The sequence below is a fragment of the Rana temporaria genome, chromosome 1 (assembly GCF_905171775.1).
Source record: "Rana temporaria chromosome 1, aRanTem1.1, whole genome shotgun sequence".
NCBI lineage: Eukaryota > Metazoa > Chordata > Amphibia > Anura > Ranidae > Rana > Rana temporaria.
Window position 1 is genome coordinate 173,522,762 of NC_053489.1, and position 27,241 is coordinate 173,550,002.

The following is a 27,241-nucleotide window of genomic DNA, read 5'->3' on the forward strand; positions in this document are numbered from 1 at the left end:
AGGTGTTTTTTTTTCTTTAATTTTCCTGTTTCCTTCCCACTATACTAGGGTCCAGTGTGTTTTTGATTTGTTCCAGTGCATTTCAGTGCGTTTCTGTGCATGTTTGATGTGTTGTACTGCGGTCCAGTGCAGGAAAATTGCAGCGTGCTCTCCTTTTTGTTTTGGAACTGAAAAGCTCTGGAACTGACTGCCCTGGAACTGAACAAAAACACACTTGACTGCATGTGGTGTGAACTGGCCAGTTCACACCACATGCAGTCCAGTGTGTTTCTTTTTCTGCATCAAAAATGCATGGAAAGTAGGTTATATGGTTTTCAATGGCATTGTTCCCACCAGTGCTTGCAGTTCCAGTGCGTTTCAGTTCCAGAAAAGAAAGTAGAACATGCTGCATGTTTCCTGCACTGGACTGTACTGGAACGCTGTACAGTAAAATGCATCAAAAAAGCACTGAAAAACACCGGAAAGCACTGGAACACACATGTCCTTATTCAGGGAAAGTTCAAGTCCCAAAAATGCACTCCAAATCTGTTCCGAAATGCGTTTCTGCATGCGTGTTTTCAAAGTGGTCTGGTGCTTTCCTTGTCTGTTTTTAATGCGTTTCTGGATGCATTCTAGGTGCTTTTTTTCTTTTTTTTTTCCAGTCCCAACCCCCCCCCCCCTCCGTTTTTGATGCTTTCCAGTGCATTTTTGATGCGTTTTACTGCGTTCCAGTACAGTCTAGTGCAGGAAAAATGCAGCATGTTCTACTTTTTTTTCTGGAACTGACAGCACTGGTGTGAACTATGCCATTGTAAAACCATATAACCTACTTTCTATGCATTTTTGATGCAGAACAAAAACACACTGCACTTCATGTGGCGTGAACTGGCCCTCAAGGTTAAGAAAAAAGAGGGGGGGGTTAATGCACTGGACTGCATCAAAAACGCACCAAAACGCTTAAAAATGCACTGAACTGCATCAAAAAATGCATTAAAAATGTGCTGGATTGCATAAAAAAAGCGTCAAAAACATGCATGCAGAAAAACATCAGGAACGCATTCTGAGTGCGTTTCTATGGTGTGAACTGGCCCCAAGGATTTGCCTTCTGTTTTCCAGCGGTGATCTGGCCAGTAACACACCTCCTGATTTATAAAGACACCACTGTGGATGAAGGAGCACAGGGGGCAGATGTGGACAGAAGCATTATCACTCTGAGGAGAGGGCAGTATTAGGCCCCGTACAGACGACCAAACATGTCTGCTGAAACGGGTCCGCGGGCCAGTTTCAGCAGACATGTTTGGTCGTGTGTAGGCCCGAGCGTGCAGGATTCCAGCAAACATTTGCCCGCCGGGCCTTTTCCCAGCAGACAAATATTCCTGGACTTGTTTTAAAACCGTCCGCTGGAATCCTGCCCGCTCGGACATGTTCGGTTGTCTGTACAGACCTACTGTACATGTCCGAGCGCCCGCCATCCCTCGCATGCGTCGAATGACTTCGACGCATGCGTGGAAGCATTTAACTGGCAGGCCCGCCCACGTCCCCGCGTCATTGTCGCGGCGACACCGCGTCATTGTCGCGGCGACACCGCGTCATCGACGCGGCGACACCGCGGACACGCCCCGCGTATTGTTTACGCGCGGCTTTCTGTACGATGGTTAGTACAGCCATCGTACAGAAAGCCCCGGGCAGACATGTACGGTGAAAACGGTCCGGTGGACCGGTTTCATCGTACATGTTTGCACGTGTGTACACGGCCTCAGATGTACTAGGCGATTTAAATACACTAACAAATTGAAAATGAACACCGGATAATGCTTTGTAATCAGTTACGACAAACAGTTAAAGATAAAGCTTTTATGTAAATATATAAAAAGTGGATCATTGCAAGCACCCCATCAGTAGTAAATGTCTCATCCCTGTAACTGCAAGAAAGCTTTTCTGCTGAAAAACAACAGACGTTCTGGCAGGATCACTATATTAAAGTAGAAGAAAGCTTATAAATGGAAACTAATGCAGCCATCACTTCTATGAATTGGTAAGCTGCGATCTTTAATACTGCTTTAAGAAATGAATTTTTAGTAATACAAAAAACTCTGGGCCAGATTCTCGTAGAATTACATTGCTCCACGGCAGCGTAACGTATGTGATTTACGTTACACCGCCGCAGGTTTACAGCGTAAGTGCATGATTCTCAGAACTCTTACCTGTAAACTTGCGGCGGTGTAACGTAAATGCGCTCGGCGCAAGCCCGCCCAATTCAAATGGGGCGGGCACCATTTAAATAAGGCGCGTTCCCGCGCAACGTACTGCGCATGCTCCGTCGGGTAAATTACCCGACGTGCATTGCGCTAAATGACGTCGCACGGACGTCATTTGTTTAGACGTGAACGTAAATGGCGTCCAGCGCCATTCACGGATGACTTACGCAAACGACGTTGTTTTTTAAATTTCGACGCGGGAACGACGGCCATACTTAACATGGCTTAGGACAACTAGGGCTCAGCCCTAATTTTACGCGGCGTAACTCGACGGAAACAACGTAAAGTTAGATCGACGGGCAGCGCGGACGTTCGGGGATCGCCGTAACTATTCATTTGCATATTCTACGCCGACCGCAATGGCCTCGCCACCTAGCGGCCGGCCTAGAATTGCATCCTTAAGATCCGACAGTGTAAATCAATTACACCTGTCGGATCTTAGGGCTAGCTATGCGTAACTGATTCTATGAATCAGCCGCATAGTTAGGACGGCCGTAACACAGAGATACGACGGCGTATCTCTTTTGTGAATCTGGCCCTCTGTTCCTCCAAGTAAATAAAGTTTATGACTTATTAATTCTTCATTAGAGAAGTTTCTGCTCATAGTATCTCTCCATGAGGAAGTTCCCTGCAGAATACAGGTGACTGTAAACATCTTCTGTGTACAATGGGTGATAATAGGGTTGTAATAACTCTTTTATGAGATCTAATGACTCACTATTTATTTTGTCGGTGGAGTTTTTTTTAGGTTGTAAGCCTATTTGCATATATTTTCTATGTTTTCCTAAAGAGAACCAGTCACAGTTGGCCAAATGCAAGAATCGGAATATTCTGTCTCAGGGTATATTCTACTGTACATGCTCAGTTATGATTTTGTGAGTCGGGGGTCAGAGGTCATCTAATGTCTGATTGTTGTCCTGTCTGACCTAACACACTGGGGTTGATTTACTAAAGGGAGTAAAAAATGTTTACTTAGCCCGGTGAACTCTCACTTTAAATAGCCAATCATGTGCAAAAGAATGTGAAAAAAATAACAGGACATTACACTAGATTAGTAAGGGAACAAATGTAACCCTTTCAATAGTAGGTCTGCATTATAAAAAACTGAATACCTAGATTCTTGTATAAGCCCCTTTGTGGTTCTCATTAATGTTGAGGCAACACTGAGGCCTCGTACACATCACCGTTTTCCTCGGAAAAATCCATCAAGAAAAATGCTGGCAGAGCTTTTTTGCAGAGAAAAACGATTGTGTGTGTGTTTTTCGTCGAGAAAACTGTTGTGGATCTCGACGAGAAAAAAAGAGAACATGCTCTCTTTTTTCTCGTCAGAAGTCTCAATTTCCTTGTCGTGTTTCTCGTCGGGCTGGTTTACGACGAGAAACACGTTCGTGTGTATGCTTAGAAACCCGCGCATGCTCAGAATAAATGCAAATGAGTATGAGGGGGGCGTGTTTTATGTAAACGGTCGTATGTACGAGGCCATAGACACAGAGCTTCCAGGTCTTTTAATCCTGGAAGGAGATCACAGCTAAAGTGGGGCTTTCTGCCTCCTTAGACCATCCTGCCATGTGCCTGTGAGGTGTTGAGGCCTCAGGGGGGCAACCCAAGGGCCCTTTTTTGCTGGAAGCTGCATAAAGCTGGCTGCCGTCTGAGGATCTAGCCTAATATCACGGAAAAGGTGTTGCAAGGATGATGGAAGGAGGCAACCAACTTTCCATGGACATTAGTGAGTACAGACTGCTGAGAAAGATCTTAGATGGGGCTGCTGCCCACCCTTTGGTACTAGAGAGTCAGCTGTGAGTTTGGAGAAAAAGGGGTTATCAGCTGGTGTCCTGAAAAGCTAAGTCCATTTAAGGCCCCTTTCACACTGGGGCGTTTTTCGAGTGTTTTTCGAGCATTATTTGAGCGTTTTTCGATCGTTTTCAGAGCGTTATTCCAGTGAAGCCTCATCTGCAATCCCAATGTGATGGTAAAGCACCGCTAAGACCCTAAAGTTTTAGGGCGTTTTGCAGTGCCTCAGTGTGAAAGGGTAAGGCGTTTTTAGAGCGCTTTCAATTCATTTCAATGAAGAGGGGCGTTTTTGGAGCGTTTTTTTTCAGCGCCCAAAAGCTGCTCCAAAGATGCTGGAAGGGTCCATTGAGATGCATGGAGAGCGTTTTATGAGTGTTTTAATATCGCTATTTTTAATGCTAAAACGCTGTAAAAACGCATCAGTGTGAAAGGGGTCTAAGTCGTTGTGAAGGGACTTTGCTGAAATTGCTCAGAGAGGAGGATTTTGTGTCCTTAGTCCTTAGTCCAATGACCGGTTTTATGAGGACTTTGCTTACAGTTCTACAGATAGAAGTCTAGTGTCCTCACTTTGTACACAGTTCTCGTCCAGTGGCGGCTGGTGCTGAAATTTTTTGGTGGCGCAAACAAACGAAAAAAAAATAAACAAACTAAACTAAAAACAATTGCAGCCTCACTGTGCCCATCAAAGGCAGCCACTGTGCCCATCAAAGGCAGCCCTTATGCCCAACAAAGGCAGCCCCTATGCCCAACAAAGGCAGCCCTTGTGCCCATCAAATGCAGCCACTGTGCCATCAAATGCAGCCACTGTGCCATCAAATGCAGCCACTGTGCCATCAAATGCAGCCACTGTGCCATCAATTGTCGCCACTGTGCCATGCCATCAATTGTCGCCACTGTGCCATGCCATCAATTGTCACCACTGTGCCATGCCAAATGCAGCCACTGTGCAATGCCATCTAAAACGCAGCCACTGTGCCATCATTTATCGCCACTGTGCCCATCAATTGTCACCACTGTGCCATGCCATCAAACGCAGCCACTGTGCCATCAATTGTCGCCACTGTGCCCACTAATTGTCACCACTGTGCCATGCCATCAAACGCAGCCACTGTGCCATCATTTGTTGCCACTGTGCCATCAATTGTCACCACTGTGCCATCAATTGTCGCCACTGTGCCCATCAATTGTCACCACTGTGCCATGCCAAACGCAGCCACTGTCCAAGCCATCAAACGCAGCCACTGTGTCATCAATTGTTACCACTGTAGCATCAATTGTAGCCACTGTGCCCATCAATTGTCGTCACTGTGCCCATCAATTGTCGTCATTGTGCCCATCAATTGTCGCCACTGTGCCCTGTAAAATGCTGCCAGATTGCCCCCCCGCCCGGCACTTTCCTTTCTGGGGTCAGCCATCCTCCTTCCACCGTCCCTCAATATCTTCTCCCACCCTCGATGACGCTTCAGCCAATCAGGTTACCAATCAGAACCGGTAAACCTGATTGGCTGAGACGAGTGTTAGCCAGGGAATGCACCCCCCGTGCGACCCCTGGTTAACTATTTGCAAGCCGATTACAGCCCTCAGGCTGTAAAAGGAAAGGCTATCCAAAGCCAACCAGCTGCCGTTATTCAGATGGCCGGCGCTCACCAGGGGGCCAGCCATCTGAATAGTGGGCAGCAGCGGCAATACATAGATTCATGCAATGCATGAATCTATATATTGTTGATCAGTGGCGGTGCAGGAGAGAGAGGGGGCGGCGCTCCTGCGCCCTCTATGGACAAACCGCCACTGTCCCACTGAATCCTCTAACCCTATCCACACAGAAATAAAAACACCAAAAGGAACACCCCTGGACTGTTTATTGAGCCAAAGAATGACTGTGACTGTGTGCCTGGCTGCGGGGTAACTGTTGGGAAAGGGAACTCTGGGCAACTTTTTAGCGGCTCCTACAGTGGTAGCGCTACAGATAGATTATAAATGCCCAGGAAGAGAATGTGAAAGTGAGTACATAGCTCAAGCTGGCATCTGGTGTGCACAAAGGGAATTTATATCTTTTGTGGCTATTGAGGAAAATATATAAATAAACAATGTTGTGCCCAGAGCTCAGCTTTAAGGCCCCTTCCACACGGGGCGGATCCGTTGCAGCGGAGTCCACCAGCTCAGCGGGAGATCTCTCCGTTCTGCCAGCAGATGACAGGTCCTTCTCTGCTCACTAAGCGGGGAGGGGCTTGTCGTGCGCCGCTGTTTGCTATAGAGAGATCGGACAAAAACGGACCCATGGACTAGGGGGGTGGCGTCCCTGCGCCCCGTATGGACGGGCCGCCACTGGCATCTACAAACTAAGGTATAGATACTGGGCTTTCTATTTATTTTATTTTGTGTACTACTAATGGCAGTGGTCACCGACTTACCTAACTGATGCTGGGGGGTAACTGACTAACTGCCACTGACATCACCGGTGACACTAATAGAGCAATCAGTGCTAATAATATACAATGTCATTTCACTAATGACACTGGCTGGGAAGGGGTTAACATTTAGAGCAATCAAGGGGTTAAATGTGTGCCTAAGGCTGCATTCACACCTGAACGCGGCGTATTTTACCGCAATTTGCCACGACAAATTGCGGCGTTTTGTCCCGCGATTTGCCGCGACAAAACGCAGCGTTTTTTAAGCCTTACATACGCCAGAGGGGTGATCAACATTGTCGGCTATGCCGAACGCCGAAAAGCCGCCTGAAAAAAAGGTCCGGGACTTGTTTTGAGCTTCAGGCGTACGGCGTTTCGGCGTTCGGCGTGGAGATGTGAACCATCTCCATAGCCGTCAATGTTAAATCGCCCCTCCAGCGTATTGCAGGCTGCAATAGTGTTGGGCGTTGGGCGTGAAAACGCCTAGGTGTGAATGGAGCCTTAAGCCTAGTACACGCCACTAGTTTTTTTTTCATTCAACCCAGTGGGTTGAACGGGAAAAAAAAAATGGACAGCTCCGATCGGTGCTGTGGTACTAACAATCCGATGTTAGTACATCACCTCCGACCGAAGCTGTCTGGTTTTTGTTTTTTTCATTCAACCCACAGGGTTAAACGGAAAAAAAGACAAGTGGCATGTACTTGACCGCCGCACCATCGCAGTCCCACTATAAGTCGGTGATCATTTCCATTAGTAGTATAAAAAAAGGTGCTTTACTCCAAAGCTCCCACCCCTCCATGTTGAGGGCATGCGGCCTGGTATGGTTCAGGGGGAAGGCGCTTGCTCGTCCCCACCCCCTTTCCTAACCGGCGTGCTTGGATAGGGGTCTGGTATGGATTTTGGGGGGACGGCATTGGGGTTCCCCTTAAAATCCATACTAGACCGATGGGGCCTGGTATGCTCTTGAAGGGGAACACATGCCGTTTAAAAAAAAAAAAAAAATTTGCCGTGGAGTGCAAGATCATCAGAGCACATGTCGCATGCCAAAGTCCGATTCGTTAATCAGTGTATTCTGGCAGCGAAGGAGAACCCTGGATCACATATTGTTGTGTTGGTGCCGGGATCTGTCAGATGTTTTTTCATTGAACTTGCTGGTTGACACAGTGAGTAACAAATTTCATAAAAACTAGATTACAGAGTCATTAAGTAATGGATGTGCATGGATCATTTTTGGAGAGTAAGGTTATTGATTAGTATCCATTTAAAGCGCTACATTTTTGTAGTAAAACCTTGGATTGCGAGCATAATTCGTTCCAGAAACATGCTTGTAATCCAAAGCACTTGTATATCAAAGCATTTTTTTTCAGGGTATAAAAGAGAAGAAAGGCACCTCTGATGCCGCGTACACACGATCATTTTTCAGGTTGTAAAAAACTACGTTTTTAAGGGTCTAGAAAAAACGACGTTTTTTTTCAACCCGATCATTAAAACGGCCTTACCTACACACGATCGTGAAAAAAAATGCTCTAGCAAAGCGCGGTGACGCACAACACGTACGACGGCACTATAAAGGGGAAGTTCCATTCCATTGGGCTGCTTTAGCTGATTCCGTGTTAGTAAAATACGATTCGCGCTTTTCAGTCTGTTACAGCGTGATGAATGTGCTTACTCCATTACGAACGCTAGTTTTACCAGAACGAGCGCTCCCATCCTATAACTTGCTTCTGAGCATGCGTGGGTTTTTCACGTCGTTAAAGCCCACACACAACCATTTTGTACAACCCGAAAAACGACAACGTTAAAAACGTTGTTAAAAAAATAGAGCATTTTTTGGCCGTTTTTCAGAACCCAAAAAATGCTCCGAAGCCCACACACGATTAATGACATAAAAAAAAAACGTAATTTTTTAGAACCCGAAAAATGATCGTGTGTACGCGGCACAATATGTTGCTAAATGTTGTACCTTCATTAAATGTAACCATATTGCTACACTTAGAGGCTCCTCTCTTCTTTTTTATACTCAGTTGTGACATGACACTACTCTTATATCAAGACATCGCTTGTATATCAAGGCAAAATTGAGTAAAACATTTTGCTTGTCTTGCAAAACGCTCTCAAACCAAGTTACTCTCAAACCAAGGTTTTACTGTGTATATATATATATATATATATATATATATATATATATATATATATATATATATATATATATATATATATATATATACACACACAAATATATTTGCACAGTTAGCTATCCATGTTATATGGTGCTGCTGCAAATAAAAGAGTTACAATGTGACTTTAATGGTGGCTGTCAGCGATCAGATGAGAGGGAAAGTGACAGTTCAGACACATTATTACCATACGGGAACAGAAAGATACCTGTGATGATCGTTGCTCTGTACATAGATATAGGATGCGGTGGGAATATACAGTAGATGAGTGACAGATCGGAATGTAGACACCGATCAGTCCCGATCCCGATGACCTGACTCATTCCATGTCACAGGGACTTCCCTTCCTCGGCCCCTCCCTCCCTCCTCTGTACGGACTGATGGCACAACCTCCGTGCAGGAACTGTCACATCTCATCTCCCCCAGGATGGGTGACATCTCCTGCTGCACTCTATAGAGGAGAACTCACCCAACACCCATGGATTATACTATGGAAGACAACACCTCCCTGTGGATCAATGCTACCCTAGCAGAACACATCCATGGGGTGAGTACACACAGATCTCTCCAATCCTTTATAGATCTATGACTTCTAAATCTGCAGTCATCACTCATAGAGATGATTTCTTTCCACACTATTTCTAAAAGAAATGAAAAAAATACACTTATTGCATACATTGCTGACGATATACATACACTACATTCATATCAGGCTGTGAGATCAAAGAGCTTACAATCTAAAGTTCCTTTCTTACATTCTAGGGCCAATTTTAATATCCTAGTTACGCCCTGGAGTGTGGGAAGCAACCCATGCAAGCACAAGGAGCACATGCAAACTCCATGCAGATATTGCCCTGACCGGGATTGGAACTAAGCACCCCAGTGCTGCAATGCTAATCACATTTTTAGGTTATTACATTTCTTATTTTTACTGAAACTGTAGTTTAGACAAAAACAGTCACTACTATTCTGAACGCAGCCTACCATTTATACGGATCTGCGTCAAAGCACATGCGTATGTATGTATAGGACTGAGAAAAAGAACATGACAATTTTTACACGTTAGAAAACTGATGTATTTACCGATCATCTACAAAGTAACATTTGTTCCTTGCCTAAGCCCTGGTTCACACTGACTGACACGCAATTTCATTCCCGCATGTCGGTCCCGACTTCGGGGGGCGATTTCAGAGACATCTGTGCGGGTAATCGCATGGAAATCGCACCCCGAAATTGGCAAAAGTAGTACAGGAGCTTCAGTTGGGAATCGGTGCACCTATTCGGACGCTGCCATTGCCGATTTTCCCACATCCAAAGTTCCGCAGATGGGGCGCATGGAAGCATTATCGTTTACAGCTATTCACTTCTATGGTCCCATCTGTAGCACCTCTACCACTGTCGGTTTTACACTGGACATATTCTATGCCTGCAAATGAGACCTTTATCTAAAACATCACTTGTTCTAGGTTTGTACTGCTGATGTAGATCAGGGGTCTCCAAACTTTCTAAGCAACAGGTTAGTTTACTATCCTTCAGGATTTAGAGGGCCACACTGTGGCTAATGGAAGTTGAAGTGCCCCGTCATCAGTGCCCCATCAGTGGTTTTATTGGGAGTAGTAGTCCCCCATTGTTCATATCAGTGAAAAGAATTGTGCCCCACAGATGGTGTCCGTAGGGTGACCAGACATCCCCGGTTTCAGGGGACAGTCCCCAGATTGAGGACACTGTCCCCGGACCAAGTCTGTCCCTGGTTTTGTCCCCAGATTGGATTTGAACAGGGGCTGAATTACACTCCTTCCCCCCCACACTCCACCGCTTTTCCATTATCTGTGCCCCTTTCTGATGATCATGTGCTGGTCGGAGCGGAGGGAATATTTCTTCAGTTTCGGGTGCATGCCCATTCAGCTACTGTTCTTCTGCCTTGGCTCAAGTCCCAGCCAACTGCCTGCCTATGTCCTTGCCGGAGTGATCTTCCTCCGCTCCCCACCTAGTAGTAGCCGGGGCCGGAGAATGAGACTTTGAGAGGCTGTGAGGCGGGCAGAGAGTCGCCGATTGCCGCCATTAATAGTAAAAAAAAAATATGTCCCCGGATTTCATTTTAAAAATCTGGTCACCTTACCATAGGGGGAATGATGTCCCTTCATTGGCATCAGTTGGTGGAATAGTGCCCTAAGCAAAGGGCCACATCTGACCCTCGGGCCACAGTTTGGAGACCACCGATGTAGATCATTTGGCCCAGATGTCACAAGGAGGCGTATCTACTCTAGGAGTAGAGGATTTTGACATAGTACATTGTATGTATTTATGTTTCACAGTGAATGGAGGCAAATAAGGTTAAAGCTGTGATCACTTATATCACAGGGGTCAAACACAAGGCCCGCGGGCCGAATCCGGCCCTCCATGCCATTTCATGTGGCCCTCGCACCTCTCCTGCAGCTGCAGGAGAGCTCCAGCTGGTCCTCCTCAAGATCCTGTACTTTCTGCTTTCAAGCAATGCATCCAGCTTCTTCCCAGCAGCAGCATAAGGAAAGGGGGTGTACTGTGATGTAAGGGAGAGTGGGGGACTCAACTTCTGATGGTGGGGGGGCTCTTGATATCTATTGTAAGGGGGAGGGGGTGCGCTGGACATCTAATCTTACAGATGCAACCGGCCCTTCTGAGGGCAATCATAATGCTGATGGGCCCCCGATGAAATTGAGTTTGATACCCCTGCCTTATATTGTCCAATAGGGACTCCCCATGGGAGTTTAGGATTTTGGATGATAGGTGCATATTTAAATTGTCAACAACTGCTTCAAAGTTCTTATAAAGATACCATTGTGCGCTTGGATCAGAGTTCTCTGCCGATCACTTCTGATATTTTTTAGCATATTTTACCTTGTTTGGCCCATCCACAACTGCTGATGATCCACTCTGTTCTCAGCAATTGAAGTCAGACTATTTTTTTTATTTTTATCTCAGTTTATTGCCTGATATCTTATCTGTTTGACAAGAACAAAGCAAATGTGAAGCTGTGTTTACTTTCACTAAGGAAGTAAATGGATTTTTCTAGTACTGTACATGATCGTGCATTGGGCTGACTATAGATGTTTGAACCGGCCAAGATTTGATCCGTGTAAGTGCAGGCTAGATGTACCCAAGCCAATTCATCGATTGATTTGGGTAGAAGCAGCATGTGGGATTTTCAGGATGCAATGACAATTACTGTGTTCTTCCAGAAGGGACAGCTTCCCCCACCAGCCCCCCCTCCACTGGGAGAACACAATAGGGACACGGGAGGGACTCCCCCATCAACACCGACTGTGTTGATGGGGGAATCAAACAATTTTCTTTTCTGCAACACGTGGCTCCAGGAAAAAAAAATTGCTTCATCTGTGGCCTGCCTAACAGTCACTTTATAAAGTAGACATACTCATTGTGGCAGATTCATATAGATCTGCGGATCTTTAGATCCGCTAGATCTACCTGGTTTACGATCCGCCGGTGCAATTTAGCGAGGCAAGTGCATGATTCATAAAGCACTTACCTCGCAAACTGCACCGTCGGATCCTAACTCCCCCGGGCGGAATGCAAATTCCGCGGCTAGGGGGAGTGTACAATTTAAATCAGGCGCGTTCCCGCGCCGATTTAACTGCGCATGCGCCGGGGCGAAAAAGCCCAGTGCGCATGCTCCAAATGACGTCGCTACGACGTCATTGTTTGCGGCGGGTACGTCGTTTGCGGCCATCGGTATTCCCGATCGCGGTACGCAAACGACGTAGAAAATTTCAAAATCGGCGCGGGAACGTCGGCCATACTTAACATTAGCTCCCCCTCATAGAAGCAGGGGTAGCTATCCGCTGGAAAAACCCGAACGCAAACGACGTAGAAAACGAGCGACGGGCGGGCGTACGGACGTGAATCGGCGGTTTTCCTCATTTGCATATGCGACGGGTAAAAAATCGCGACGACACCTAGCGGCCGGCGGGAGATTACAGCCTAAGATTCGACTGGTGTAAGTCACTTACACCAGTCGGATCCAAGGGAGATCCATGCGGAACTGATTCTTATCTCACAGATCCGACCGTCGGGTCTCACAGATACGACGGCGGATCAGGAGATCCGCCGGCGTATCTCTATCTGAATCTGCCCCACTAAGTTCATCAGCCCAGTGGCTCCAGTCCAAATTTTTAACACTTTTCCTGAAAATTATTCTATGCCCAGATTGGTTGTACTATTGGTGTAGCTGATTTTATACAGATGATGTAGTGAGGTTGTTTTTTTAGCTGATTCATACCACAGAAATGCATTCCAGATGGTGCGTTTTCAATGCATTTTTTTCACCGTTTTTTTCCAGTTTCCTGATGTCTTTCTTTTGCTGTAATTCGTTTTTGATGCATTTGGATGCGTTCCAGTGCGTCCTGATGCATTTTTTATGTGAAAAAAATCCAGCATGTTATACCTTTTTTTTGCGCACTGGAACACTTTTAAACTGACGACACTGGTGTGAACTAGGTTATTGGGACCCATATATACTGTCCCTGCATTTTTAGTGCAGAAAAAAAATGCACTGGGTGGCACCTGGTGTGAACTGGCCCTAAGGCTGGGTTCACACCTCCGACGGATGTGGCTCTTAGCAAGGGTCCGGTGTGTCCCTGTTCTCCATTTCAGGGACGGAATCAGGGCCACATTTTTGCCTGAATTCGGCCCTGAAACTGAGCCAAAGATGCACAGGACCCCCGTGCAAGCCGCTCCGCATCCGCAATGGAGATATGTGAACCGCTCCATAGAGTGCTGTTCACACTCTCCTGTCAGGTGTGAACCCAGCATCAAGGAGTAGAGATTGTCTACCTAGAAAAGTGAAAGTTCAGTTCATTTGCTAACGTTGCAGAGACTGTACCCAGCAAAGAGCAAAAACAAAAGAGTGTTCAGTTGGCTTACTAAAGGAGTAGAAACTGTCTACCTAGCAAAGCAAATGTTCAGTTGACTTACCAAAGGAGTAGAGACTGTCTACCCAGGAAAGTGAATGTTTAGTTCACTTACCAAAGGAGTAGAGACTGTCTACCCAGGAAAGTGAATGTTTAGTTGATTACCAGCCTTTTTCAACCAGGGTGCCCAGGATTGCCTTGAGGCTTCTTCAGGGGTGCCTGGGCAAAATGCCTAAACTTAAAAGTGATATACAGTTGTATTCAAAATTATTCAACCCCCACTGAAATTGATTGCTTTTCCCAGTTTGACATTGATTTTGATCATTCAGTCATCCTGCTTACAATTAAATCAAAGAGGCACGTTTAGGTCAGACAAATATAACATAACATTTATAATGAAATAACCACAAATGTCTTTTCTGTGCTCACATCATTATCAGTTTTATTCAACCCCCAGTTGACATTCAAACTTAGTACTTAGTACAACATCCTTTTACAGTTATAACAGCTTTTAAACTTGAAGCATAGCTTGACACAAGTGTCTTGCAGCGATCTACGGGTATCTTCGCCCATTCGTCATGGGCAAAAGCCTCCAGTTCAGTCACATTCTTAGGCTTGCGCACTGCAACTGCTTTCTTTAAGTCCCACCAGAGGTTCTCAATCGGATTTAAGTCTGGTGACTGCGATGGCCACTCCAAAATGTTCCAGCCTTTAATCTGCAACCATGCTCTAGTGGACTTGGAGGTATGCTTGGGATCATTGTCCTGTTGAAAGGTCCAACGTCTCCCAAGCCTCAGGTTTGTGACGGACTGCATCACATTGTTATCCACTATCTCCAGGTACTGAAGAGAATTCATGGTACCTTGCACACACTGAAGCTTCCCTGTATCTGCAGAAGCAAAACAGCCCCAAAGCATGATTGACCCCCCCGCCATGCTTCACAGTAGGCAAGGTGTTCTTTTCATCATAGGCCTTGTTCTTCCTCCTCCAAACATAGCGTTGATCCATGGGCCCAAACACTTCTAATTTTGTTTCATCAGTCCACAGAACACAATCCCATAACTTCTGTGGTTTGTCCACATGATTTTTGCACACTGCAGTCGACTCTTCTTATTCTTTGGAGACAGCAAGGGGGTGCGCCTGGGAGTTCTGGCATGGAGGCCTTCATTACGCAGTGTGCGCCGTATTGTCTGAGCAGAAACTTCAGTACCCACATCTGACAAATCTTTTGTCAGTTCCTCAGCAGTCACAAGGGGACTTTTCTCCACTCTACGCTTCAGGAGGCGCACAGCAGTCAAAGTCAGCATCTTCTTTCTGCCACGACCAGGTAGCGTTTCAACAGTGCCCTTTGCCTTGAATTTGCGAATGATGCTTCCTATGGTGTCTCTTGGTATGTTTAACATCTTTGCAATCTTCTTATAGCCATTGCCCTTCCTGTGAAGAGTAATCACCTCTTCTCTTGTCTTCCTGGACCATTCTCTTGACTTCCCCATGTTTGTAACCACACCAGTAAATGTCTAAAAGGAGCCGAGTATCACAGTCATTTTAAAGCTGCCTGATTGGTGCTTATTAGGCTTTATTGCTGCTCCCTGACATCCACAGGTGTTTTCAATACCTGATTGAAAACACTTCAATGAACCTCTGTTCTTCAGAATGGTAGTCTTTAAGGGGTTGAGTAATTGTGTAAATGAAGAATTCACAAAATAAATATTTACTACTGTATTACAAAACCAATTGATGTCATTTTAGTTGCATATGGTTCTTTAATAAGTCCTTGTAGGATTTCATTCTGAATACAATTACAAATGTACACTAAATTCCCTAAAACCCCTTACAGCATTGGGGGGTTGAATAAATTTGAACACAACTGTAAAAGCCAGCAAGTAGATCAAGCCTGCCTTTTAAGCCTCGTACACGCGACCGAGGAACTCGACGGGCGAAACACATCGTTTTCCTCGTCGAGTTCCTTGTCAGGCTGTCGAGGAACTCGACAAGGCAAGTTTCTCCATTAGCGTTGAGGAAATAGTAAACATGCTCTCTTTTTGGCTCGTCGAGTTTCTCGACAGTTTCCTCGACGAAAATGTACACACGACCGGTTTCCTCTGCAAAAAGATATCTCCCAGCAAGTTTCTTGCTGGTTTTTGCCGAGAAACTCGGTCGTGTGTACGAGGCTTTAGTTACACAAAGCCACAGGTTTTCATTATGCACCATTACAACTTTCTACACACTGCCATCCTAACAACCAATGACACCATCAATTAATAAGGAGGATGTCTGTTGCCTCCACAACATCCTTGTTTGACCCTCCTGTGCCCCTCTCCCTCAGCACTGGGCTGACTGATGGAGAGAAATTGAGGGAGAAGAGAAACATTGGAATACTAGTCAGTACCCGTGTGCTTACAGGCCCCCCAAGCCCCCCATTTACTTACCTGAGCCCTTGAAAGTCCCGCGTCGTGAGCACACTGGCTTCTTGGCCCAGGCTTCTCGGCTCTTCATTGGATGATTGATAGCAGTGCAGCCATTGGCTCCCTCTGCTGTCAATCAAATCAATGATGCGGCGTGCAAGGGGGCGGGGCTGAGTGATACAGTCGGCGGCTATGGCCGCCGATTGCATCATGGGAGCATGCCCGCAACCTAACCCCCTTGGGAGATTAGGTTAGCTCTTGCGGGGAGGAGCCAAGACAGTCGCCAAGGGACCCCAGAAGATGAGGATCGGGGCCACTCTGTGCAAAACAAGCTGCATAGTGGAGGTAAGTATAACATGTTTGTTATTTAAAAAATAAAAAACCTTTACAACCCCTTTAAGATTGTCTATAATTTTAAGGTTACCTCGACTGAAAAAAGGTTGGGAAACGCTGCTGTAAACACAGTCTACTCATCAAAGGCGATGTTCAGTTGATTTATGGAGAAGTAGAGACTGCCCAACTAGCAAAGTGAAAGTTCAGTTGATTTCCTAAAGGAGTAGGCGTTGTCTTCCCAACAAAGTCAATGTTAGTTGGCTTAAAACAGTAAAAGCTGTCTACTTACCAAAGTGAACGTTCAGTTGATTTACTAAAGTAGTAGAGACTGTCTACCTAGAAAAGCATTCACTGAACGTATTAAATAAAATAAAGCTGTATTCATGTCCTAGCAACGTTTTTTTAAACTCCTGGTGACCGTCCTCTATAACTTGAGAAAATCAGCCCCAGTGACCATATAGTCACTCTGATCTCTGTGAATATTGATAACGCTGCCAGTAACGATCATCTAATGAGATTGATTTTCCAACCTGTGAAGAATGTTTTCATCATTTATCTGCTAGTTTATTGGTCAGTTTGTGATTATTGTGAAGGTTGGTTCTCGTATTGGGCAAAATGTCACCATCATTATCGTTGAGCTTAAAGGGGTTGTAAAGGTTTGTTTTTTATTTTCTAAATACGTTCCTTTAACCACTTCAGCCCCAGACCATTTTGCTGGTCAATGACCGGGCCACTTTTTGCGATCCGGCACTGCGTCGCTTTAACTGACAATTGCGCAGTCGTGCGACGTGGCTCCCAAACAAAATTGACGTCCGTTTTTTCCCACAAATAGAGCTTTCTTTTGGTGGTATTTGATCACCTCTGTGGTTTTTATTTTTTGCGCTATAAACAAAAATAGAGCGACAATTTTGAAAGAAAATTTATATTTTTTTTACTTTTTGCTATAATAAATATCCCCCAAAAATATATATAAAAAAAAATGTTTTCCTTAGTTTAGGCCGATACGTATTCTTCTACATATTTTTCGTAAAAAAAAAATCGCAATAAGCGTTTATTGATTGGTTTGCACAAAAGTTATAGCGTCTACAAAATAGGGGATAGCTTTATGGCATTTTTATTAATATTTTTTTTTCACTAGTAATGGCGGCGATCTGCAATTTTTATCGGTACTGTGACTTTATGGCGGACACTTCAGACATTTCTGACACATTTTTGGGACCATTGCCATTTTTATAGCGATCAGTGCTATAAAAATGCATTGATTACTGTAAAAATTTCACTGGCAGGAAAGGTGTTAACACAAGGGGCTAAAAATGTTCCCTCATTGTGTTCTAACTGAAGGGGGGGTGGGACTGACTAGGGGAAATGACAGATCGCTGTTCATACATTGAAAGAACCGGGAGCTGTGTGTTTACACACACAGCTCCCGTTTCTTGCTCTGAAACGAGCGAACGCGGGTGCCCGGTGGTGATCGCGCCCGCTGGGCACTCGCATCGGCACCAGGGTCGAGCAGGGGGCACGCGCGAGCCCCTAGTGGCCGCAATGCAAAATCACGTAATATTATGTGAGTTTGCGCCCAGGGCTGTGGAGTCGGTAGATAAATGTTCCGACTCCGACTCCTCAGTTTTATGTACTTCCGACTCCGACTCCTCGACTCCGACTCCTCTGTATTAATATGCGAATGTATTTTATACATTCCTTGAGGGAAAGAAACGCAACCTACCACAGGACTACTGGCTGGGAAGCCAACAGTCTACTGTATTGCACAGTTTAAGCAAAAGACAAACACAATGAAAACAATCAAGTGGCTGGATAGTAGCAGCAGGCATAAACATCAGGAACAGGATTTTTACCAGTTCAAAAATACAAACCACATTATTTGGTTGTTTTAGAACAAAAACAAAGCTTATCTATAATGAACCAAAAACAAAATCTGCAAAACCTAGAAATGGTTTATATTAATCTTGAAATGTAGTTCTAGGCTTAGCAAATGCAAATCAATTCAATGTAGAGTTCTAAGGAAGAGAATTGCCTCTGTCAGATCCTCTTTCATAGAGGCTCTTAAGTCAGACTTTATTATTTTTAGGGCTGAAAATAATCTTTCCACACTGACTTGTGTGGGTGGCGTTGCAGTAACTATTCTGGCCACATCACTAACGATCTCTGGATAAACAAGGATGGCTTCTTCAACAGTAAGTTTTGATGAGCGATCATACTTTTCAACTTCTTTTAGTGCTTTATAAAACTCCTGTTGGAATTTTTTTATTTGGACACTTACTGGTTCTCTAACATGCGTTCCCTGTAAAAGCAGAACACAACACTATGGAAAGTATAAGTATTGCAGCTCCTAATTGTGCGTTGCGTGCCATATAGTGAAGCACATGAAAAGCGTGCTTCTTCACGGTCACTTAACGTGTTCGTTTTGCGGTTACGTGAGGCACTGCATGCATTGGTCTTTATTCTTACAGTAGAGAAGTCATTAATTATAACTTTTTGTGAATTGGGACATTTAAACTTGCTTTTTTTTTTTTTATTCCAATCTAAATCTAGTAGTAGGAGTCGGAGTCGGAGTCGGTGCATTGTTTGCCGACTCCGACTCCGACTCCAGGTACCCAAAATTTCCCCCGACTCCGACTCCGACTCCGACTCCACAGCCCTGTTTGCGCCGCCGAGCCGACCTGCCGCCGTAAAACTACAGTGGGCGGTCGGCAAACGGTTAAGCTAGTGCATTGTTGGTTCACTAACCTTTTCCTTCAATTTCCCTTTTAAATGTTTTTTTTTCTTTGTCTGAATTTCTCACTTCCTGTTCCTCCTCAGTAAGCTGTTCTGGCTGACTAACCCCCAGCCAGAACGGCTCGGATGATGGGGGCAAGCTTACTGAGGAGAAACAGGAAGTGAGAAATTCAGACAAAGAAAAAAAAACATTTAGAAGGGAAATCTAAGGAAAAGGTAAGTGAACCAACAATGCACTAGCTTAAAGGAACCTATTTAGAAAACAAAAAACAAACCTTTACAACCCCTTTAATCTGCCGAGTGTTTATAAAGCATAAAAGTGTGTCCATGAGTGTACTAAAGGCACAGAGCTAGATGCAGTAAAATATTAAACGAGTGCGGTGTACTTTGTATAGTGTTGTCATGTCATACCAGCTCCAGGCACTACAAACTGAAAACATGTAAAGAAACAGAAGCCCAACTGTGCCAGAATAAATGCCCCATGGCTTTTTATATTGTGTTTCTAATCTGCCATACAGCCAAGTTTACTCTAATCCTCCTCACGGCAAATTAGGAAGTGGGTCTTGAGTCCTGTCACCTGATTGGCTGAAAGGACAGGCAAAAAACATTCTGCATGCAGCATCCCCAGCAGCCCCCCTAAATACATACCATAGGTGTGCGCAGCCTATTTCATTAGGGTGTGCACCCCAAAGCTCAAACACATGTGGGTATAAATACATATAAATAAACGTAAAACATGGACAGTGTCAGTAGAGCAGAAATTGGTGTCAGTAGGGCAGTGGACCGTGTTTTATTTTTCAATATTTTTTTTTAAATGTTTTAGGAGCCCTATTGGGGGTTTTAGTGAAATATCAGCAGGGGGAATCTGTACCATACGGGGTGATTAGGGTGTGTCCAGGCACATCTGGCACACCCCCTGAACACGCCTATGCCCAATCTTGATCCAGCGATGTGCATGAGAGCCGAGGCTCTCCCGGGTAGGGTTGCCACACCATCTCTTTAATCCAGGACACGCATTAATTACACAGGTTCTGTGGCTGATTAAACCCACTTGGTGCCTTATCTGCATTATATCAGCCCCAGAACCTGTGTAATTCAAATGTGTCCTGGATTAAAGGGATGACGTAGCAACCCTACTCCCGGGGTCTCTTGCTCCTTATTGGCTCAGATCCAGCAGCAGGAGCCATTGGCTCCCACTGCTGTCAATCAAAGCCAGTGAGGAGTGACTTATGAGTGAGTGAGTGAATTACTTATATAGCGCTACAAATGCGAACTGAATTGCCTCAAGGCGCTTGGCATCCATTTTCCTTCAGTTTAACCCTCAGAATAGATGGGTCCTTAGTTTTTTTCTGAAGGCCAGGTGAACTTATGGACACTCACAGTGGGGCTCGGGAGCGAGCACGCATGAGTGTCCCCATAGCAAGTGGCTTGCTATGGGGGCACTTAGCGGGGGGTAGGAGCCAGGAGTGCCAGCAGAGGATCTGGGCTGCTCTGTGTAAAACCACTGCACAGCACAGGTAAGTATAACATGTTTGTTATTTTAACCACTTGCTTACTGGGCACATAAACCCACTTCGCGCCCAGGCGAAATTTCAGCTTCCGGCACTGCGTCGCTTTAACTGACATTTGCGCGGTCGTGCGACGTGGCTCCCAAACAAAATTGACGTCCTTTTTCCTCCACAAATAGAGCTTTATTTTGGTGGTATTTGATCACCTCTGCGGTTTTTATTTTTTGCGCTATAAACAAAAATTGCGACAATTTAAATATATATATATTTTTTACTTTTAGCTATAATAAATATCCCATTTTTTTTTTTAAAAAAACAATTTTTTTTCTCAGTTAAGGCCGATACGTATTTTTCTACGTATTTTTGTAAAAAAAAAAATCGCAATAAGCGACTGGTTTGCGCAAAAGTTATAGCGCCTACAAAATAGGGGACAGAATTATGATTTTTTTTCATTTTTTTTTTTTTTACTAGTAATGGCGGCGATCTGCGATTTTTATTGGGACTGCGATATTGCGGCGGACATATCGGACACTTTTGACACAAATTTGGGACCATTCACATTTATACAGCGATCAGTGCTATAAAAATGCACTAATTACTGTATAAATGTGACTGGCAGGGAAGGGGTTAACACTAGGGGGTGAGGAAGGGGTTAAATGTATTCCCTGGGTGTGTTCTAACTGTGTGGGGGGAGGGGGGTGACTGGGGGAGGTGACCGATGCTGTGTCTCTATGTACAAGAGACACAGATCGGTCTCCTCTCCTCTGACAGCTCGTGGAGCTCTGTGTTTACACACAGAGCTCCACGTCCCTGCTGTCACCTGCTGTGTCACCGCCGATCGCGTGTACCCGGCGGACATCGCGGCCGCCAGGTACACGCGTCGGCTCTGCAGCGATGCGCCGGGACAGTGTTTACCCGCTGCGCGCCACCCAGTGGCGCGCGCGGGTAATGCTTTTAAAAAGATGTCCAAAGACGTCCACTTGGAACTTGAGAGCCGCGCTGTTGACGTCTTTTGTCAATAGCGCGGGTCTGAAGTGGTTAAGAAAAAAAAATAACCCAAGGCTTTACAATTACTTTAGGGAAGGTGTTCTGTCTGTAAGGCAGAAACACTTCCTAATAAATGGTGGCCTCTTGTCTGATCCACATACAATACAGAAACAAACACCTAATAAGCCCTAGTTCAACTTCCTCATTGGTATTGACACTGGCACAGGTTGTGTCCTGAGGGGAAGTGATTTCACCTAAGTTCTAAGTGGTGCGTTATTACTTATTTATAGAGTTGTGTGCTTCATGCCGTTTTGTTCGGTTAATCATTTAAATAATTGCATTTTTTAGGGCAAAAGTTTGATTTGTCAGGTTTCACCTATCACTGTAGAAAAGCACGGTGATTTTTGTATTTCATGCCTGAAGTAACAATTTGAAAACATTTGTCTCATTTACGCAGAACAGTCCTATTGAAGTATCCATAGACTGCTGTGCTTACATAATCCAAGCGCCCTCAGGCTCCATGAGCAGAACAGAAACAATCTGCTCAGACACATATTAGTGGAGGCTGGGAAGAAGATGGAGTGAATATGTCTGAGGGAACAATAGCAATCATGTCAGGTTTTCTATCTAGCTCCTAATGACCGTTCCTCTAGAACAGGGATATGCAATTAGCGGACCTCCATCTGCTGCAGAACTACAAGTCCCATGAGGCATAGCAAGACTCTGACAGCCACAAGCATGACACCCAGAGGCAGAGGCATGATGGGACTTGTAGTTTTTGCCGCAGCTGGAGGTCCGCTAACTACATATCCCTGCTCTAGACAGTGGCTGGTGTTGGGGGCCTTACATAAACGTTTGTCACCAGATTTGACTAAAAATAGATAAATTGTATAACTTTCAAGTGATGTCTATGGGCAGCATAAAGGTTGTCTTGGCCAAAAGCTTTTCACCAGAACAGAAAATGAGGCTCCAACAGAGCCCCAGATAGCAGTAAAATCACATAGGGGTTCTAATTCTTCTCCACTCCCCCACCCCAAAAAAAAAAATGGGCTATAGATCCTTAACTTGTGCCCAGATCATACTCACTACATTAATAAAAGTATTGGGACGCCAGCCTTTACATGCACATGAACTTTAATGGCATCCCAGTGTTAGTCCATAGGGTTCAATATTGGGTTGGCCCACCCTTTGCAACTATAAAGGCTTCAACTCTTCTGGGAAGGCTGTCCACAAGGTTGAGGAGTCTATGGGAATGTTTGACCATTCTTCCAGAAACACATTTGTGAGGTCAGGCATTGATGTGAATGAGAAGGCCTGGCTCTCAGTCTCCACTCTAATTCATCCCAAAAGATGTTCTATCAGGTTGAGGTCAGGACTCTGTGCAGGCCAGTCAAATTTGTCCACCCCAAACTCGCTCATCCATGTCTTTATGGTACTTCCTTTGTGCACTGGTCCAAATCATTTGGTGGAGGGGGGATTATGGTGTGGGTTTTTTTTTCAGGGGTTGGGCTTGATGCCTTAGTTCAAGTGAATGGAACTCTGAAGGCGTCAGCACACCAATACATTTTGGACAATTTCATGCTCTCAACTTTGTGGGAAGAGTTTGGGGATGGCCCCTTCCTGTTCCAACATGACTGCGCACCAGTGCACAAAGCAAGGTCCATTAAGACATGGATGAGCGCGTTATGGATGAACGAACTTGACTGGCTTCAACCCGATAGAACACCTTTGGGATGAATTACAGTGGAGATTGTGAGCCAGGCCTTCTCATCCATATCAGTGCCTGACCTCACAAATGCGTTTCTGGAAGAGATCCTGGGCCAGATTCACAAAGAGATACGACGGTGTATCTCCTGATACGGCGTCGTATCTCTGAATTCCGTCGATCGTATCTATGCGACTGATTCATAGAATCAGTTACGCATAGATATGCCTAAGATCCGACAGGTGTAAGTGACTTACACCGTCAGATCTTAGGCTACAATTCCAGGCCGGCCGCTAGGTGGCGTTTCGGTTTATTTACGCGACGAATATGCAAATGAGGAGATACGCCGATTCAGAAACGAACAAACGACCGCCCGGCGCTTTTTTTTTACGTCGTTTGCATTTGGCTTTTTCCGGCGGATAGTTACCCCTGGGTCTATGAGGTGCAGCCAATGTTAAGTATGGCCGTCGTTCCCGCGTTGCGATTTAAAAAATTTACGTTGTTTGCGTAACTCGTCCGTGAATGGGGCTGGACGCCATTTACGTTCACCTCAAAACCAATGACGTCCTTGCGACGTCATTTACCGCAATGCACGCTGGGTAAATTTGCGGAGGGCGCATGCGCTGTGCGATCGGCGCGGGAACGCGCCTGATTTAAATACTACACGCCCCCTAGCCGCGGAATTTGAATTCCGCCGGGGGATTTACGATACGCCGCCGCAAGTTTTGAGTGCTTTGTGAATTAACCACTTGCCTCAAAAACTTGCGGCAGCGGATCTTAAATCAGATAGGTTACGCGGATCTAAAGATCCGCTAACCTATGTGAATCTGGCCCGTTGTGTTTACACTGACATCTCCCCATTGTTCAGCTCCATGACACGATCGCGGGACACTGGTGGACATGGAGTCCGCGAGTCCCATGGGTCACGGTCACGGAGCTTGTGGCAGGGTCGTGAGCGCGCCACCGCCGGCGCGCGTGTGACCACACAGCAGCAATTTAAAGGGGACGTATATATATGTCCATTTGCGCAGCCGTGCCATTCTGCCGACGTATACGTTTGTGCTGCGGTCGGCAAGCGGTTAATAGTTGAATTTTAGATTAGACAGGCATTGGAACTCTTCTAGTGTTCTAAGTCAGTAAGGCAGGTAGCTATTCACTTTCACCATAGCCCAGAGATTGGGTGATGCACACATTCTCCCATAGTCAGAGGTGAAAACTTCTTCTTGTAATCCCAGGCCACTCTGCAACTCCTTCTTGGGCCTCCTGTTTTGCAACAATTGGATGCTCCCTTACTTCCTGTTGGATAAAAAGGTTGTCTTTAAGAAATAAGAGGAAAATCGTCCTAAAAGTAACACAGATAAAAGATATTTTTTAAGTAATATTAAAAATGGCAAACATGTCATACTTAAAGGGTCACTAAAGGATTTTTTTTTTAGCTTTTTTTTTTAGCTTTTTCCTGGTTTCATGTCCTCATTGTTCGTTTTTGCTCTGATGTTGCTGTAATTCTTCTCTGTTCTGGACACTTCCTGGTTGTCTGTTTCCTGATGACCACAGTACTGGGAGATTCTAGTTTCATTTTCCAAACCATCACTGCTCTATGGCTCTGTACATGCACAGAGGCAGGATAACATGCAAAAACAAACCTAAAGGTACATTATATGATTGATTTTTATCTATTTGTATTCAATTTTAAAAGGAATCAGTTAAAGCGGTAGTTCACCCTCAGTGTCAACATTGTACCATAAAATCAGGCATTGTAGCGCGAGCTACAGTATGCCTGTCTCGAATTTTTTATCTCCGTACTCACAGTGTACTGGTACATTATAGATTCCGACTCCCGCGGGGAATGGGCGTGCCTATGGAGAGGGAGGATGATTGACGGCCGGCTCTGGCACGTCACGCTCCCCGAAGACAGCCGGAGTAGGTCTCGGCTCTTCACGGCACCTGCGCACAGGCTATGCGCAGGCGCCGTGAAGAGCCAAGCCTATTTCGGCTATTTCCGGAGAAGCGTGACGCACCAGAGCCGGCCGTCAATCACCTTCCGTCTGGATTGGAACGCCCATTCCCCGTGGGCAGTCGGAATCGTCTATGTACGATTACACAGTGAGTACGGGGATAAAAAATTTGAGACAGGCATACTGTAGCTCGCGCTACAATGCCTGATTTTATGCTAGAAGATTTTTTTTTTTTTTTTCTTGTTTATAGGGTGAACCCCCGCTTTAACTATTATGCCTCTATACCCTGTAAACAGTCATTTCAGCAAAAAAAATGTTTTCCTTTACAACTCCTTTAACCACTTCCAGACCTGCGCACGACGATGTACGTCCATTTTTTAAAGATTGATATCTCGGTAACGCCCTCCGCCGCTTACCGGAGCCGTCGGTAGCGGCGGAGGAGATCGCGACTGTTCGGCAGCTGAGCGGGGACGAGACTGAAGGAAAAATCTCCTTCGCCCGTCCCCATAGCTCTGCTGGGCGGAAGTGATGTCAAAACGTCAGTCCCGCCCAGCCTCTTAAAGAGACAATTTATTTTTTTTGTCATTTGAAAAAATGACATTTCCAAATTTTTTTTTTTTTTTTTTGCATTTAAGTCTAAATATGAGATCTGAGGTCTTTTTGACCCCAGATCTCATATTTAAGAGGACCTGTCATGCTTTTTTCTATTACAAGGGATGTTTACATTCCTTATAATAGTAATAAAAGTGATCAATTTTTTTTTTTTCAGTGTAAAAAGTAATAAAATAAATAAGAAAACAAAAACATTTTTTTTTTAAAGCGCCCCGTCCCGACGAGCTCGCGCGCAGAAGCGAACGCATACGCGAGTAGCGCCCGCATATGAAAACGGTGTTCAAATCACACAAGTGAGGTATCGCCGCGATCGTTAGAGCGAGAGCAATAATTCTAGCCCTAAAGCTACTCTGTAGCTCAAAAAATGCAACCTCTAGAATTTTTTAAACATCGCCTATCGAGATTTTTAAGGGTAAAAGTTTGACGCCATGCCACAATTTTTAAGCGTGACATGTTGGGTATCATTTTACTCGGCGTAACGTTATCTTTCACAATATATAAAAAAATTGGGCCAAATTTATTGTTGTCCTATTTTTGAATTAAAAAAAGTGAATTTTTTCCAAAAAAAGTGCGCTTGTAAGACCGCTGCGCAAATACGGTGTGACAAAAAGTATTGCAATGACCACCATTTTATTCTCTAGTGTGTTAGAAAAAAAAATATATAATTTTTGGGGGTTTTAATTTTATGGCAGAAAAAACTGTTTTAGTCTTGCAAACACCAAATCTGAAAAACACCTAAGGTCTGGAAGTGGTTAAGCCTCGTACACCTAGAAACGCGTGTCTGGCTGACGTGATGAGGACGTGACGCCGGTGAGGGTGGGAGGAGCCGACTGCTCCATGGCTGCTAGCGGCGTCTGCCGCACCGAGTCTCCATCGAGTACATCGGCGGACCGACGGACACCAGCGTGAGAGGCTGAGTGACCAAAGGACCGAGCGGGAGACTCATCCCCTCCCAAAGACCCGACGAGTGCGGAGAGTGACCGTACCGCCCCACGATCCCCAACAGCCTGTATCACAACGGATGGCCGAGCGGAGCACAGTGGAACCGATAGCAGGGGCTACATCAAGGTCCCCCCCACGGAACAGCGCAGCCCAGCGGCGGTCGGCGAGATGAACTGGGGGATTGGTGAGGCGCTCAGTTGAGCCGAGTCGGGTCGGGCTCCCTGCCCCCCCCCCGGACCCCCCCCTCCCTATTCTCAATATTCCCTTGTGAATGACTTTTTGCTATTTGCTGTGTCTGTTCAATCTTGGGAGGATTTCAGGTGCAGTGCACCCTGGGGACTAGCTGCCGCGGATTAGATTCGGGCATGATAGGTTAAAGGAGTGATAAGGCTGCATCCTCTTTTGCTTCGGTGGTTTCATCGTTGTAAGCATTGTTTAGGACTCAGGACATATGAAAAGTTCTATTTTCCTCTTGTGAAAACAATCAGGGGAGGTGTTGCAGGGAACAGTAAAGAGGAGCTCCTGAGGTGTGGTGTGACAC

The 27,241-nt window shown here is 45.3% G+C and overlaps 1 protein-coding gene across 1 annotated transcript in view; it reads left to right on the forward strand.

Moving 5' to 3' along the window:
* The first annotated feature begins 8,975 nt into the window (after window positions 1-8,975).
* Window positions 8,976-27,241, forward strand: part of TMEM116 (transmembrane protein 116) — a 90,150-nt gene continuing 71,884 nt past the window's right edge. The window contains exon 1 of the mRNA XM_040346257.1: window positions 8,976-9,160. Coding sequence (XP_040202191.1) covers window positions 9,092-9,160 — 69 coding nt within the window. The 5' untranslated portion in view covers window positions 8,976-9,091. The remainder of the gene's footprint in view (window positions 9,161-27,241) is intronic.